Below are 12,549 nucleotides of genomic sequence, written 5' to 3'. Positions count from 1 at the left end.
TAGGAAATATGGACCTAGTGCACAAGGATTAACGAGCCTCTAGTGCACAGAGATCAAGCAGAAGATAGCAGGTTTTGCAAAGCAAGTCAAGGAGGCAGCAGAGGAACAATTGTGTGCTAGAGGGCCGAGATCAAGTAGGATCAAGGCCAGCCAACATCAATTGTATTAGCTGAGATTTCAGAGAGAAACATAACGCTTTCTCAAAGAGACAGATTGCTTTGTAATAGATCCAAGTGCTCAAAAACAATAAATTAAATAGCCACATCAAGCAAGCAGGTTTACCCTGTTGGGTTTCCTGAGAAAATAAATGTGTCAATTTGTGCATGTATTTTTATCTCTATGTTTTTTATTACTATGCATATAAATTGTTAAGAGAGTATGTATCTTGGTGAAAGTAAACTAGGTTTCAGTTTTCAGATATCCAGTCTCATGGAAATTTAACATATATACATGAATGCATGAGAAATCTAAAGAACCAAGCAACCTTACTTTGAATTTCTTGCAAAATGGGGCCATGACTCTTTACTTCAAATCTGAATATGTTGAGATATACATGATCATCATGCCTTGTACAAAAATCTGAAATGTGGAGTAATGTTGCTTGCTTCATCCTACAAGCACAAGGACTTAAAAAATATGCAATGAAAAAGGACTTTGAGTCTCCAATGGAGTTGGCTGTTTAAAAGTGTAACTAGGTTCAGTCTTCATAATGACATGTGTAATTGTGATTTTATGTAATAGATGAAAAGAAATAAAATAAAAATATTATTGTAATGCTTGTTCTCATGGGTTTCATGACCAAGGAATTTTATTTTAGTAATGGCTCCCATTGTGAGCCTTTAGGTTTTGTCATCTAGTCATAAAAGTCAAATTGAGTCAATGTCATGTATCAAGGACCCTTCTTGGGCATGTTACATTTGTATATGAGTCAATTAAAGTGTCAAATAGCCCTCCATATAGTCATAAAAGTCAAATTGAGTCAATGTCATGTATGAAGGACCCTTCTTGGGCATGTTACATTTGTATATGAGTCAATTAAAATGTCAAATAGCCCTCCAAGACAAGCACAAGACCTCTCCTTCAAGTCGGCCTCAAAATAGAATAAATGATCTCCTCCAAATGACACGTCATCTCACCCTCCATCAAGTCGGCTTATTTGATGAGGAAACAACTATAAATAGGGCAGCTCGGCCTCAGTTCAGGATTAGAATTTCAGTCAAGCAGTTCTGAAATTTAGAAGTGGGAAAAACACTTAGAAGGAGGCCTAATCATCAGTGAAGGAAAAAGGAAGTAGAGCGAAGTTCTTAGTTCATTTTTGGGTCTGTTTTAGGGTGGTTTTGCTGTCACAAGTGCGAAGAAGGAGATCATTTGTTGTAGTAAGGTCAAGATCCAAGGTAACTGAATTAGGATAAGTACAAGTCATAAGGGAGGCCAAGACAAGCTAGAAGGAGACCCTATTCAAAGCGAAGGAAATCGAGGCATAAGAAAAGGTCTTATGCATAAGTTAGGGTTTCTGAATTAGGGTCAAGGATTGCAGACCTATTTTAGAGAGGCTGAAAGTCTAAGGCAAAACGAAGCCGACATTGAAGAAGAGCCGAGAAGAAGGAAGGAGCAGAAGGTTGACTATCATTGACTAAGGATCTCATCAAGGAAACTTGTGTCTTGGTCTTGGAGTAGCAAATAGGTCAAGGGTCTTGTTCTTTGTATTTGTCGATTGGAGTCTCTATAAGAAGGAGAATTTGTTTGAGTTTTTGTCTCAGGTGGGAGAGGTTTTGGCCCTAGCTTATAACCTATATTATATGTCCCTTGTCTCTTTATGGTTTATGCATTGGTAGTTGTTTGATGAAGAATAACACTATACTAACATAAGTAAAGAAGATCCTAATCTAAGAAGAAAAAAGCATTCAGAAGTAGTTATCTAAAGTAGAGAAATCACTTAACCTCGATGCCCTAGATTTCTCAACATGATATCAAAGCTAAGGTGACTAAATCAACGAAGGGCATATTATCAAGGGACACTCAAGGATCAAATCTTGGGGAAGGCATCAAAGCAAAGATCATCTTGAAGTCAAGATCTACAAAGGAAGCATCATAACCCTAGATCAAAGAAGTTTGCAAAGGAGTATTGGGATCATCATAAGAAAAGAAGGCCAAAAACCATCTACTCAAGTTGAAGAGATCTACGAATAAAGGTAAGCTTGAAGTTTATTCTTCCAAGAAAAGCACTTCAAGATCAAGATCATATCATCATCAATCCAAGAAGCATTCCTAGGATTCGCTCTCAATCATTTTGAAGTTGAAGTATCTTGAAGACTATTCATCCGAAGGAAGATAGATCAAAAGGCGTTGTCATCAAGATTCTAAGGCAATCTCTCTCTCGTTGAAGCAAGATTCCTACCATTGGAGACATCATCAAGAAATCATTATCAATCTTCATCATCAAGAAGTCATTATCGATCTTCATCAACAAAGACTCCACCATCAAAGGATCCAAAGGGATCTCCCTCTCTACAGGATCAAGGATCATTATTGAAGAAAACTATCTTCATCAAGGGGAATTTTTCTACTCACTATATCATCATCAACATCAAGGAAGCAGCAAGGAGAAAGAGCATCCTATCAAGTATATTTATGTCCACATCTAAATCTGTCAAAATGTCCTTTTGCAAGGAAAGCAACAAATTGGTTGGGGCTTCAAACTATCTCGCATGGAAGAAAATGACAGATCTGAATCTCATTGAAAATGAGGTGATGGAACATGTTAAAGAATCTATCACAAAACCAGGAAAGGAAGATGCTCAAGCTCTTGCAAAGAATATGAAAGGGGAAGTTAGGGATCAAAGTATTTTCATAAAATCCATCAAGGATCCCCTCATCAAGAAATCTATGACAAACTGGTAGAGTTATATTCCATGAGCACTGTTGGAGAAGTGATCTCATTAAGGCAAGAACTCTACAAGCTGAAGATATCAAGGGAAGATGGAATAGCCTCATACTATATGAGGATATCTAAAATTCGGGATCAACTACAAGATCTAGGAGAAGTCATGTCTGATAGAGAAATGACTACAGTAGTACTAAATGCACTACTGGAGAAGTGGGGTAGCTTTACTTCAAGTATTTATGGGAAGAAAGAAGCTAATCCATTCCAGGATCTATGGTCACTGTGCAAGATTGAAGAATCTATACTAAAGGCCAAGTCTGATGTAGGAGCAGGTGAGCAAAATCAAGTTTATGTCTGGCTCTCGAAAAAAGAAAAGGGCCATGGCTAAGATTCAATGCTATGGATGTCAAGAATATGGACACTGCAAAAGAGATTGTCCTAAGATCAAAAAAGTCAATAACAAAAGAGGAAGAGAAGAAGCCCATATCACTAAAGAAATGGAGGAAGTTGAAAAAAAGAAGTCCAAGAAAGAGAAAGTAAGAGATCTCTATTATGATTGAGATAGTCTTCCTCACCTAAGTTCTTTTCATAGTTTCTAAGTCTTTTTTTGTAAGATATAGCTATCATGACTCACTTAGAAAAATGATGGGATGCATCAATGCATCATAGAAGCATTGAGAGCAAGAGCTTGTGACTTCATCATAGAGAAACATGAAAGATGGCAATCAACTTGGAAGGATATAGATCTTGGAAACCTCATTTGTAACATAAGTGGCACTTATGGAAAAGAAAGAAAAAGGTCATCTAATACAAGGCTCATCAAACATTTGTCAAAAGGAAACAATTGTTGATGGGGATAATTTAGATCCAAGGTAACCGAATTAGGATTAGTACAAGTCATAAGGGAGGTCGATACAAGCTAGGAGGAGACCCTATTAAAAGCGAAGGAAATCAAGACATAAGAAAAGGTCTTATGCATAAGTTAGGGTTTTTGAAATAGGGTCAAGGATTGCAGACGTATTTCAGGGAGGCCGAAAGTCTGAAGCAAAACAAAGTCGAAGTTGAAGAAAAGTAGAGAAGAAGGAAGGAGCGGAAGGTTAACTATTGTTGACTAAGGATCTCATTAAGGAAGCTTGTGTCTTGGTCTTGGAGTGGAAAATAGGTCAAAGGTCTTGGTCTTGGTATTTGTCAATTGGAGTCTCTATAAGAAGAAGAATTTGTTCGGGTTTTCCTCTCAAGTAGGAGAGGTTTTGGCCCTGGCTTATAGCCTATATTTTGTGTCCCTTGTCTCTTTATGGTTTATGCATTGGTAGTTGTTTGATAAAGAATAACACTATTCTAACATAAGTAAAGAAGATCCTAATCTAAGAAGTAAAAAGCATTAACAAGCAGTTATCTAAAGTAGAGAAATCACTTAGCCTCAATGCCCTAGATTTCGCAACATTCCCAAGATGCAAATATCATCTTCAAATAAGCATCCTCACCAAACAATGTAGTTGATCTACAAATGTCTCTAGAAAATGGACTTTACCCCTGGCAACAACACCAAAATGTTACACAAAATCTAGCACCCCATATAATGTGAAGTCCTAAAGTATCTCAAAGTGGCGTTGAAGAAGGCCACCCATTGTCACCACATAGCTCTTTCTCACACTTTTCGTTGGCTCATCTCCAACTCAATAGGGGCTTCCCTAAAGATAAGGTTGCCAAGGCTATAGAGTAAAGGATCAATGTGATTTTATGAAGAGTTAGCCTAAGAAAAATAAATGGTTGTAGTAAAAATGGAATAAATGAGGAGTGTGGGAAAGGAATATGAAGGTAGAAACCCCACAACAAAATCTTGGGCAAATGGAGACAAGGATGATCACTCTAAAGAGTGTTGTTTTGTGAATGATTAGAAAAGATAGGGTTGCCAATGACATCCCAGAATCAACATTAATAGTGGTGGAAATCAATATAGATACAAGTCTTGGATGTTGTATTAATACTACTCTTGAACAAGTTGACAAAGGTGTTGCCCTATAATGATATATTAATTACAACAACAATTTTGTTTGAAAGTGAAAAAATAAAATATGCACAAATATAACAGCAAAAGGAAATAAGAAGGAAAATCTCTATATGCATTACTCCTATCCAAATGGTCGATGCTCCATTACAAGGCCTTCACCACACATTTTTTGCAAGAGATTCTTACAATTATTGGACAACATTAAAAGAATGCAAAATAATTAAGCCTTACTTATGATAGAATGATACCTCCAATCTTCAATTAAGCTTGCCAAAATGACATACAATGTTGCCCAAGGGGACAGTTCCTCTATCCCCAAATTTCCAACCATTGTTATGCACAGAGAGCTCCTCTTTATAGTATATACAATGAGTCTCTTCTCTAATAAAATAAAATATTATTATCTTTCTACTAACTTCATGACAAGTCAAACAATTATTATAATGATGTAGTAGTAAGATCTCTCCTAAATCCATGGTTGACCATGTTACAACATGTGGAAAATAACGTCTTCAAGGTAATTTCCCCATCAAGTGTCCACTCCAAATGTGTGAATTCTAAGGTAACTAACAACATAGATGAATGTGCAAGACGCCAAGTGGATGGAGCGTTCGACAAGAAAAGATGTAGTCAAAAACCCCTAAATAGCAAGTGGACCACCTCCACAAAGCAAATCCAAGGAGATAAGTGAAAACTAGGGTTTTGACCATGTCAAAACTCCATGAAATTATTATACATGTATCTCCAAAAATAGCAAGAAGCCTCTCCATAAGTGTGCCCCCCAAGAATATCCAAAAATAGCAATAAGAAACCTTCTACATGTGCGCCCCCCAAGAATAACCTCCACAAATATAAAGAATACCAAGTACAAGAGCATGCTAATCCACACATGTGCCCCTCCTCATGCGCCACATACCCCTCAATACTAACCTTCATAACCACCTTGTTGCCTCAAAATCTAGCAGGTCTTGTGAGGGGAGCTCACAAGGCAAAAACTAGACCAAGTGACAAAAATATGAGGTGCGTCCCATTGTCACGACCTCCTTCTCTTTTGTGGACTTTCACCACTAGGGAGGCTTCCTTCTAGTAGGTCACCTAGAAAGATATGCTAACAACAATAGGCGGTGTGGCCCAATATCACCACAACCACCACCTCCTGCTCTTTTGTGGACTTTCACCACTAGGGAGGCTTCCATCTAGTGGGTCATCTAGACAGATATGCTAACAACAATATGAGGTGTGGCCCACTATCACAACAACCACCATCTCGTACTCTTTTGTGGACTTTCACCACTAGGGAAGCTTCCCTCTAGTAGGTCACCTAGAAAGATATGCTAAGTACAAGGGATAATGTGACAACACAGGCTTATAGAGAACAACAATATTTAAGAAAAGGCTTAGCTAGCACAAAAGGGGAATTTGCATCTTCCAATATGCCTAGTTAGAGCACAACATGATCTAGGGATTGGAAAATTGCAAGCCAAAAGGGCTCACCTAGAATAACAAGGCCAAGAAAAGGCTTCCAAACAATGTATACCTTCAACCTATGGAACAATAAGCCCCAAGTTGAAGCCTAGGGCAAACTAGGACTTTTCTAGGGTAAAATCTACCTAGGGCAAAAGGCTTTGGCCATGATATGGATGGATTGGCCACTAAAAGAAGTTGATTTTGAGGCAATCAGCGTTTCTTCAAGTGTTGAATCATTCCACTAGCCAATGACTTCAACCCCAGTGGAAATTTGAGCCCCAGCACTATCTAGCGACTTATCATTAAGGGGTCGAAAATAAAATTGAAGGAGAAAAAGTGAGGCTTTGATGTGAGACTGTGTATGACCAACAAAGTGACCAAGGCTAGTGCCTAGTCCTTGGGTGATGGTGTCTATGGGATTGTAACATTTGTTAAATCTCAGCCAAGAGTAAGGGAAATATGAAACCCTAGGTTTTAAAACCCTAACTATCACTTTTGTGAGGGAGAAAAAGCAATTGGGAGAGCTAGTATAAAGATTCACCAATCGGATTGCCATTCACATCCTATAAGTGAGTAATGTGTGTGATACTATCATCTAGAACCCACACAATCCTTTTCACAAGAGACCCTCAAACGCAGCAAAAAGGAGACCTTGATCCGCTGTCTTGAGAGGCTCCTATCCGCAGCCTCAAGAGCCCCGATCCGCCGACTAGTAGATACTAGAGTCACCTATTACGTTGTCATAATGATATCTAGCCGCAATTTGATGTGTGATCCATCAGTTGTCTAAGGGAACTACAATACGTTGCACAAGGAGTCCTAAAGAGCCCTATCCGCAACATAAAAGGAGCCATATATCAGCATCTAGCAACGTGGAAATCTCTGTGACAATGATGTTGTTTAAGGGTTAATTGGGTCACTGTTTGAAGGGACCAAAGTTACAGTCAACTACTGGGCTAGGCCGTAGGCCATAGCTAGGTTGGAGGCCTATTAGGAGCTGTATTCTGAAGGTTAGCAACCCTATAAGGCAATGCATGGTTGGTTGGACTGTATGAAGGTTAGTCGTTGTATATAGGTGGATTGTGGGGTGTGTTTAGGGTGTTGCAGCACCAATCCTTACAACATATATAAGATGCCAGATGGGCAGCCTTGTCATGATCAGTAAAGCCACAAAGAAAGGTGAATCTCGTTGAAGGAAAGCCTCAATATTTTGGGTATTTGGTTGAGTTTTTCTAAGCCTATCATCTGCTGCATATCTTCAGTCCTTGATGTTTGAATTCCAACCTCGTGGAGAAGATTTGATCTCCTATTTGGCAAGTCAAGTATCGACTTCAAATCATTGTACTCTTACTCTTTCTCTCTGTTGAACTATTGAAGAATATAAGAAGAATTGATCAAGGGTTTCCGCACATTGGGGTTTGTCCCTGGCTGGTGCCACATCTTGTGTCCTCTTGTCTTGGCTTGTCTTCTACTATTTATGTTTATGTTCTATCTGCACTTTACTATCATGCTGATGTGATTGTTAATCTGAATATTATCATTGAGCTAATATGAAAAATTAAAGTAATTGCTCTAAGCATAGAACATACCTAAAATTAACACTTCAAAGGAGACAATGGGTTCTTCTAGTAATCAATATGAGGATTTCTTTCCAACACTATAGGCAAGCTCATCTCCTAATTGGGTGAGATCGAACGTTATGGGATGTCCATTGAGCGAATCCATTTCTCGTGAAGGTAAGCATATAAATTTGTCCCAATGGACTCCTCCCTACCTAGTTCTCAAACTAGGGGGGCAAGGAAAAGGTTTCCCAAATAGCTTGGTGTCTCCATATTGGAGGATTTTTTAGTACTCTTCTAGTAGAATTTCACTTACTGAGTCTGGCGAGAGCTTTCTCCATGTGACTAATTTTATTGTACTTTGGCCTTAATGAGTTCTATGAAAATCATGAACCTAAAGAATCATTGTGGTTCTACAATATGATCAAATTACTATAGACATTGTTGATTAAAAAGCCCAACTAGAACATTGGAATCTCTAGGGGAGTTACCCAAAAAATCATGAGGCTCTTCAAGGAGATGCACAATCAATCAAAAAAGGATTGCCCTAGATGTAGCACTTCTCCTTGCTGATTTTTTCTTTGATAGTAATGACAAAACAAGAGTTTTTTTATTGGAGGTAAAGTGCAACTAATATATCATATTAGTGCTCTTTGATGATTGCATACTTCATGATTTGCTAATTATCTTTTTTCACTGGCATATGTCAATCCCAAGAAGATGACAAGTATTAACATATGCTAAACCCTCTATGGTATCGAGCATAGAAAAAAGTCTCAAGTGAGCTGGAAGATACTATATCCATAAGAAGGATGGAATTAAGCATAAGAAAAAAGTATTAACATATGCTAAACCCTCTATGGTATCAAGCACAGAAAAAAGTCTCAAGTGAGCTGGAAGATACTATATCCATAAGAAGGATGGAATTAAGCATAAGAAATATATATGTATAGGGCCAAGTTGCAAACAAATATTTCAAATACTGTGAGACAGAAGGCTTAGAAAGCAATGACTAGGAATAGAACTCAAAACTATTACACCTGGAAGTAGATAGAATTGATTCTAGTAGACGTGTTTGACAAAGTGACAGAAGTACAAATGAAAAATTCTCCTTTTCATATCTATTTGGAAGCCTTTGCAAAGGTTTACTCCAATCTAGCAACCTTGATAAGATCAAATAAGATACCATAATTTTATTAATGTCCTTAAATGACCAAAAGAGTGGGTCAATGGGACTAGGAAGTATAAACAGTTTTAATCAGTTGTAACTTGTAAGTGTGCAAAAGGATACTATAGAGTGCTAGAAACTAAAATTATAAGTGACTAAGTAAGACAATAAAGAGATGAAAAGAAGAGAAGAAAGCCACTACACAACATTAGGAAGAGATGTCAAATAAAAGAGCGAGGAAGATGAAATGTTTGTTGCTACATCAATTATTGAGAAGGTTCCAATATGTTGCCTGATGATGTCATCTATGGGGTGCCATTTGCTAAGAAGACTTGGTTGGGTGACCCTAGGAGAAGCTTGGAGACAATCAGCTGAAACTATCCTATTATTTGAGGCTGATAGTAAGAATCTAGAGAATCGAGATATGAGGTGTGTATCAGGGAGGATTGTTGAGCAGGTATGCCCTGAGAATGGGTAGATACAAGGTATTATATCTAAAGAATCAAGGGAGAGTGTGAAGGAGGATAATTTGACAGTACAAATAGATTCCAGCCTTGACACAGTTTTATAAAAAGGTCTGAAGTTTTCTGAGATGAAGAAAAGATAGAGTCTGGTGGCGTCATTTAAAAAACAGATTAACTGTAAGCAATAATAAAAAGATATTCTCTGGTCCACTAGGTCTAGCCCATGCAGTTGAGAGACAGAGTGTTATCCTCCCCACCTAGGTTCAATTCTCACAAGTGACATGGTGAGCTCTTAGTGGGTATGTTATGGTAACAGCCTTGAGCCCTGTGTTGACAAAGCCTCAAGGTTTTGAAGATTCCGATTTACCCTGTGTATCATCGTCGAAATGAGGGGAAGTGCCCAAGGGGTTTCCCTGCGATGTGTATTTCTGGAATTGAACTATATATATATATATATATATATATATATATATATATATATATATATATATAAACAACATAGCAGAGATAGAAGCTAGGATTAGGGGATTAAAGACCGCCAAGGAGTTGGGAATTTAATCTTTAAATGAAAGGGGATTGAACAGTTATTATGAAGGGGGTGACTATAGGTTCCACACCAATTTAGAGATTAAATTCCTTGAGAAGATGTTACAGAACTTAAAATCCTTCTCATTTATCTCCTTTAATTAGGGAGGTAGGGAGTCCATAGAAATGTAGTCAAGTGGTTGGGACTGGGGCATTGCCATACTATTGACCTGGGTTCAAACCCTGCCAGGGACAAAGCCTTGGTCACATGTTGGAGCTGGCACGGCTCGACATCACCAACATTAAAGTGGTATTTATAATGATAATGCGGCGTTGGGGCTCGTTGGGGCTCATAGCTTCCAACGGATCCAAAAAAGCATTTATCCTTACCCAAAAAACACTGCAGGAGGGAAAGAAATGGCATTGTTGATTTATTGGCTGAAACAGGAGCTCTACTATTCCAAAATTTGGAGGGCAAATTACTAATAAGGTGATAATCTCCCAATCGAATTAGGGGCTAGAAGAAACAATTAATTGAAGAACTTTGTAGAGTCACCAAATTCCCAAATTAATGACGAGATTTTAGAGGGAGGCATTTGTCAAAGATAGATCAAATCAACAACTTAGTTGAGATATAGGGAAGGAAGAGGAAAGAAGAAAAAGGAAATGGAGGACCTGATGCCAGACCAGGTTCTACCAGGACTAGAAATAACGTCCATGCCATGGCTTCTGGGCTAATTCTGGAATTTCCAGAGTTTGGAGCAGGAAAGTCAGTTGAACTCCATTAGAATATCTCGGCAACCAGAGAGGAAATTCTTGGGATAATCCAGCTCACTAAAAATAAATTATGATAATGAAACAGCAGGAGGACCAGGATATGGATATCCAGGGATTCAAACACCTACTGCAGCTGCTACTGGAAGTACTAGGGATCTAGATGCAGCATTCTGGAACTGCTGCATGACGCATCAAAAAGATGAGGTCAACGGCTGTTCAATACTATGGTGTTAAATATACTAATTTTACAGGCCTTTATGTCTATTTCTGGAGAGTATGGGCCCTGGAACAAAAAATTTCCAGTCCTGTCTGTGTTATATTTTATAGTCAGCTTTATGGGCACTGTGGGTGCCTGAAAGACACCAACTCTTCTATGTACTGGGCTATCTTATTTGAGAATCTACATTTTGCTTTTACCTCCGAAAATAAAGATATTCTCATAAAGAATTAAAACCTGAGTGCTTCACGAAACAATCGCCGAGGAACTGCACTGCAAAGTGCGATCATCCTTTGGATTAGGCGCACGGTCTGGGAAAAACGATCTTGAAAAATTCCCATGGACTTGGAGTCGACATCGTACCATTTTGAAACTCATGCCACACAGTTGGGGTAGACAACAATGAGAATTTAACCCAGGTGGATGGCTTGGTAATCCATTGACTGAATAGTGAACCAATGCCCCGTGGGCCGAAACAAAACTGTTGGATTACACGTTTAGGGCCGAAATGAAGAAATCTAGGGGTGTTTCACTGTAGATAAATAGAAAGTGTAAAACTAACAAGCTTTTCTTAACATTTCGTAGCTGCTAACATATGTAGTGTCAATGACTTGAAAATTAGCATGAGATAAGCTGGATAATGCTTTGGGTTTTACATGAACGAGACATAATTATGCTAAAAAAATGCAAGATATATCCACCACGAACAATTTTCGTTGGAGATCGTAAACAAATGACTCGGACTCACCGGCAATTAGAAGAGGAACTGCAGCGACTCGCCCCAGTGTCAACACATTCGGCAATGTAAGAAACTTGGGCGCCGAAGAAATCGGATTGCATTTATCGCCATTCTCCTCTGCCTTGGGCTTCTCGGACGCCATATCAGAGACAATTACCCGTTTGTTATCCCCATTTGTCTGAATCCAAACCCTGTCACCACAATTCTGCCCCAAAGCCTCCGCTTTAACCCGACTTCTGCTTAAATCCATAACGGCTCTGGAACCAATACGTACGTCCTTTACAGGAGAAATGGGCCCAGTTCTGCAATGAAATAACGATTGGGGAGGCCTGGATGGCTTGGAGATGCCTCTGGGTATATTGCTTGGACCGTCTCTGTATGAAAGCCCTAAAATAGATATGAGTCTGAAGGCCTTGCAGCAAAGGGTAGCCATTCTGGCAGTGTATATCATTTTTGATGGCTTTTGACGCCCTGATATGTTTTGGGTGATAATCACGAATCATTTACTTAGACTTTCAGCCCCCTCCATAGGACCGTTCTGGAAGTTGAGGTTCCGTATCAATCACTATCATATATGGTGCATTTTATTGGTTTATTTTTATTTTATTATTAATATGGTTTTTTTTAAATGCGCGGATATAGGGATATAAATTAAAAGTGTAGTTTACTTAACCTTTAATTACTGCATATTGTAGGGATATAAATTAAAAGTGTAGTTTACTTAACCTACAATTTTGT

At 38.5% G+C, this 12,549-nt stretch overlaps 1 protein-coding gene across 1 annotated transcript in view; it reads right to left on the bottom strand.

Moving 5' to 3' along the window:
- LOC149257888 (CDP-diacylglycerol--glycerol-3-phosphate 3-phosphatidyltransferase 2-like) overlaps positions 1–12,289 on the bottom strand; it is a 116,323-nt gene extending 104,034 nt beyond the window's left edge. The window contains exon 1 of the mRNA XM_089414558.1: positions 11,821–12,289. Coding sequence (XP_089270684.1) covers positions 11,821–12,262 — 442 coding nt within the window. The 5' untranslated portion in view covers positions 12,263–12,289. The remainder of the gene's footprint in view (positions 1–11,820) is intronic.
- Between the last annotated feature and the right edge of the window lie 260 nt (positions 12,290–12,549).

This window comes from Pinus tabuliformis, chromosome 6 (genome assembly GCF_031772625.1).
Source record: "Pinus tabuliformis cultivar Carrire ecotype Pingquan chromosome 6, CPIR1, whole genome shotgun sequence".
In the NCBI taxonomy this organism is placed as follows: domain Eukaryota; kingdom Viridiplantae; phylum Streptophyta; class Pinopsida; order Pinales; family Pinaceae; genus Pinus; species Pinus tabuliformis.
This window is presented reverse-complemented; position numbering and strand designations above follow the sequence as displayed.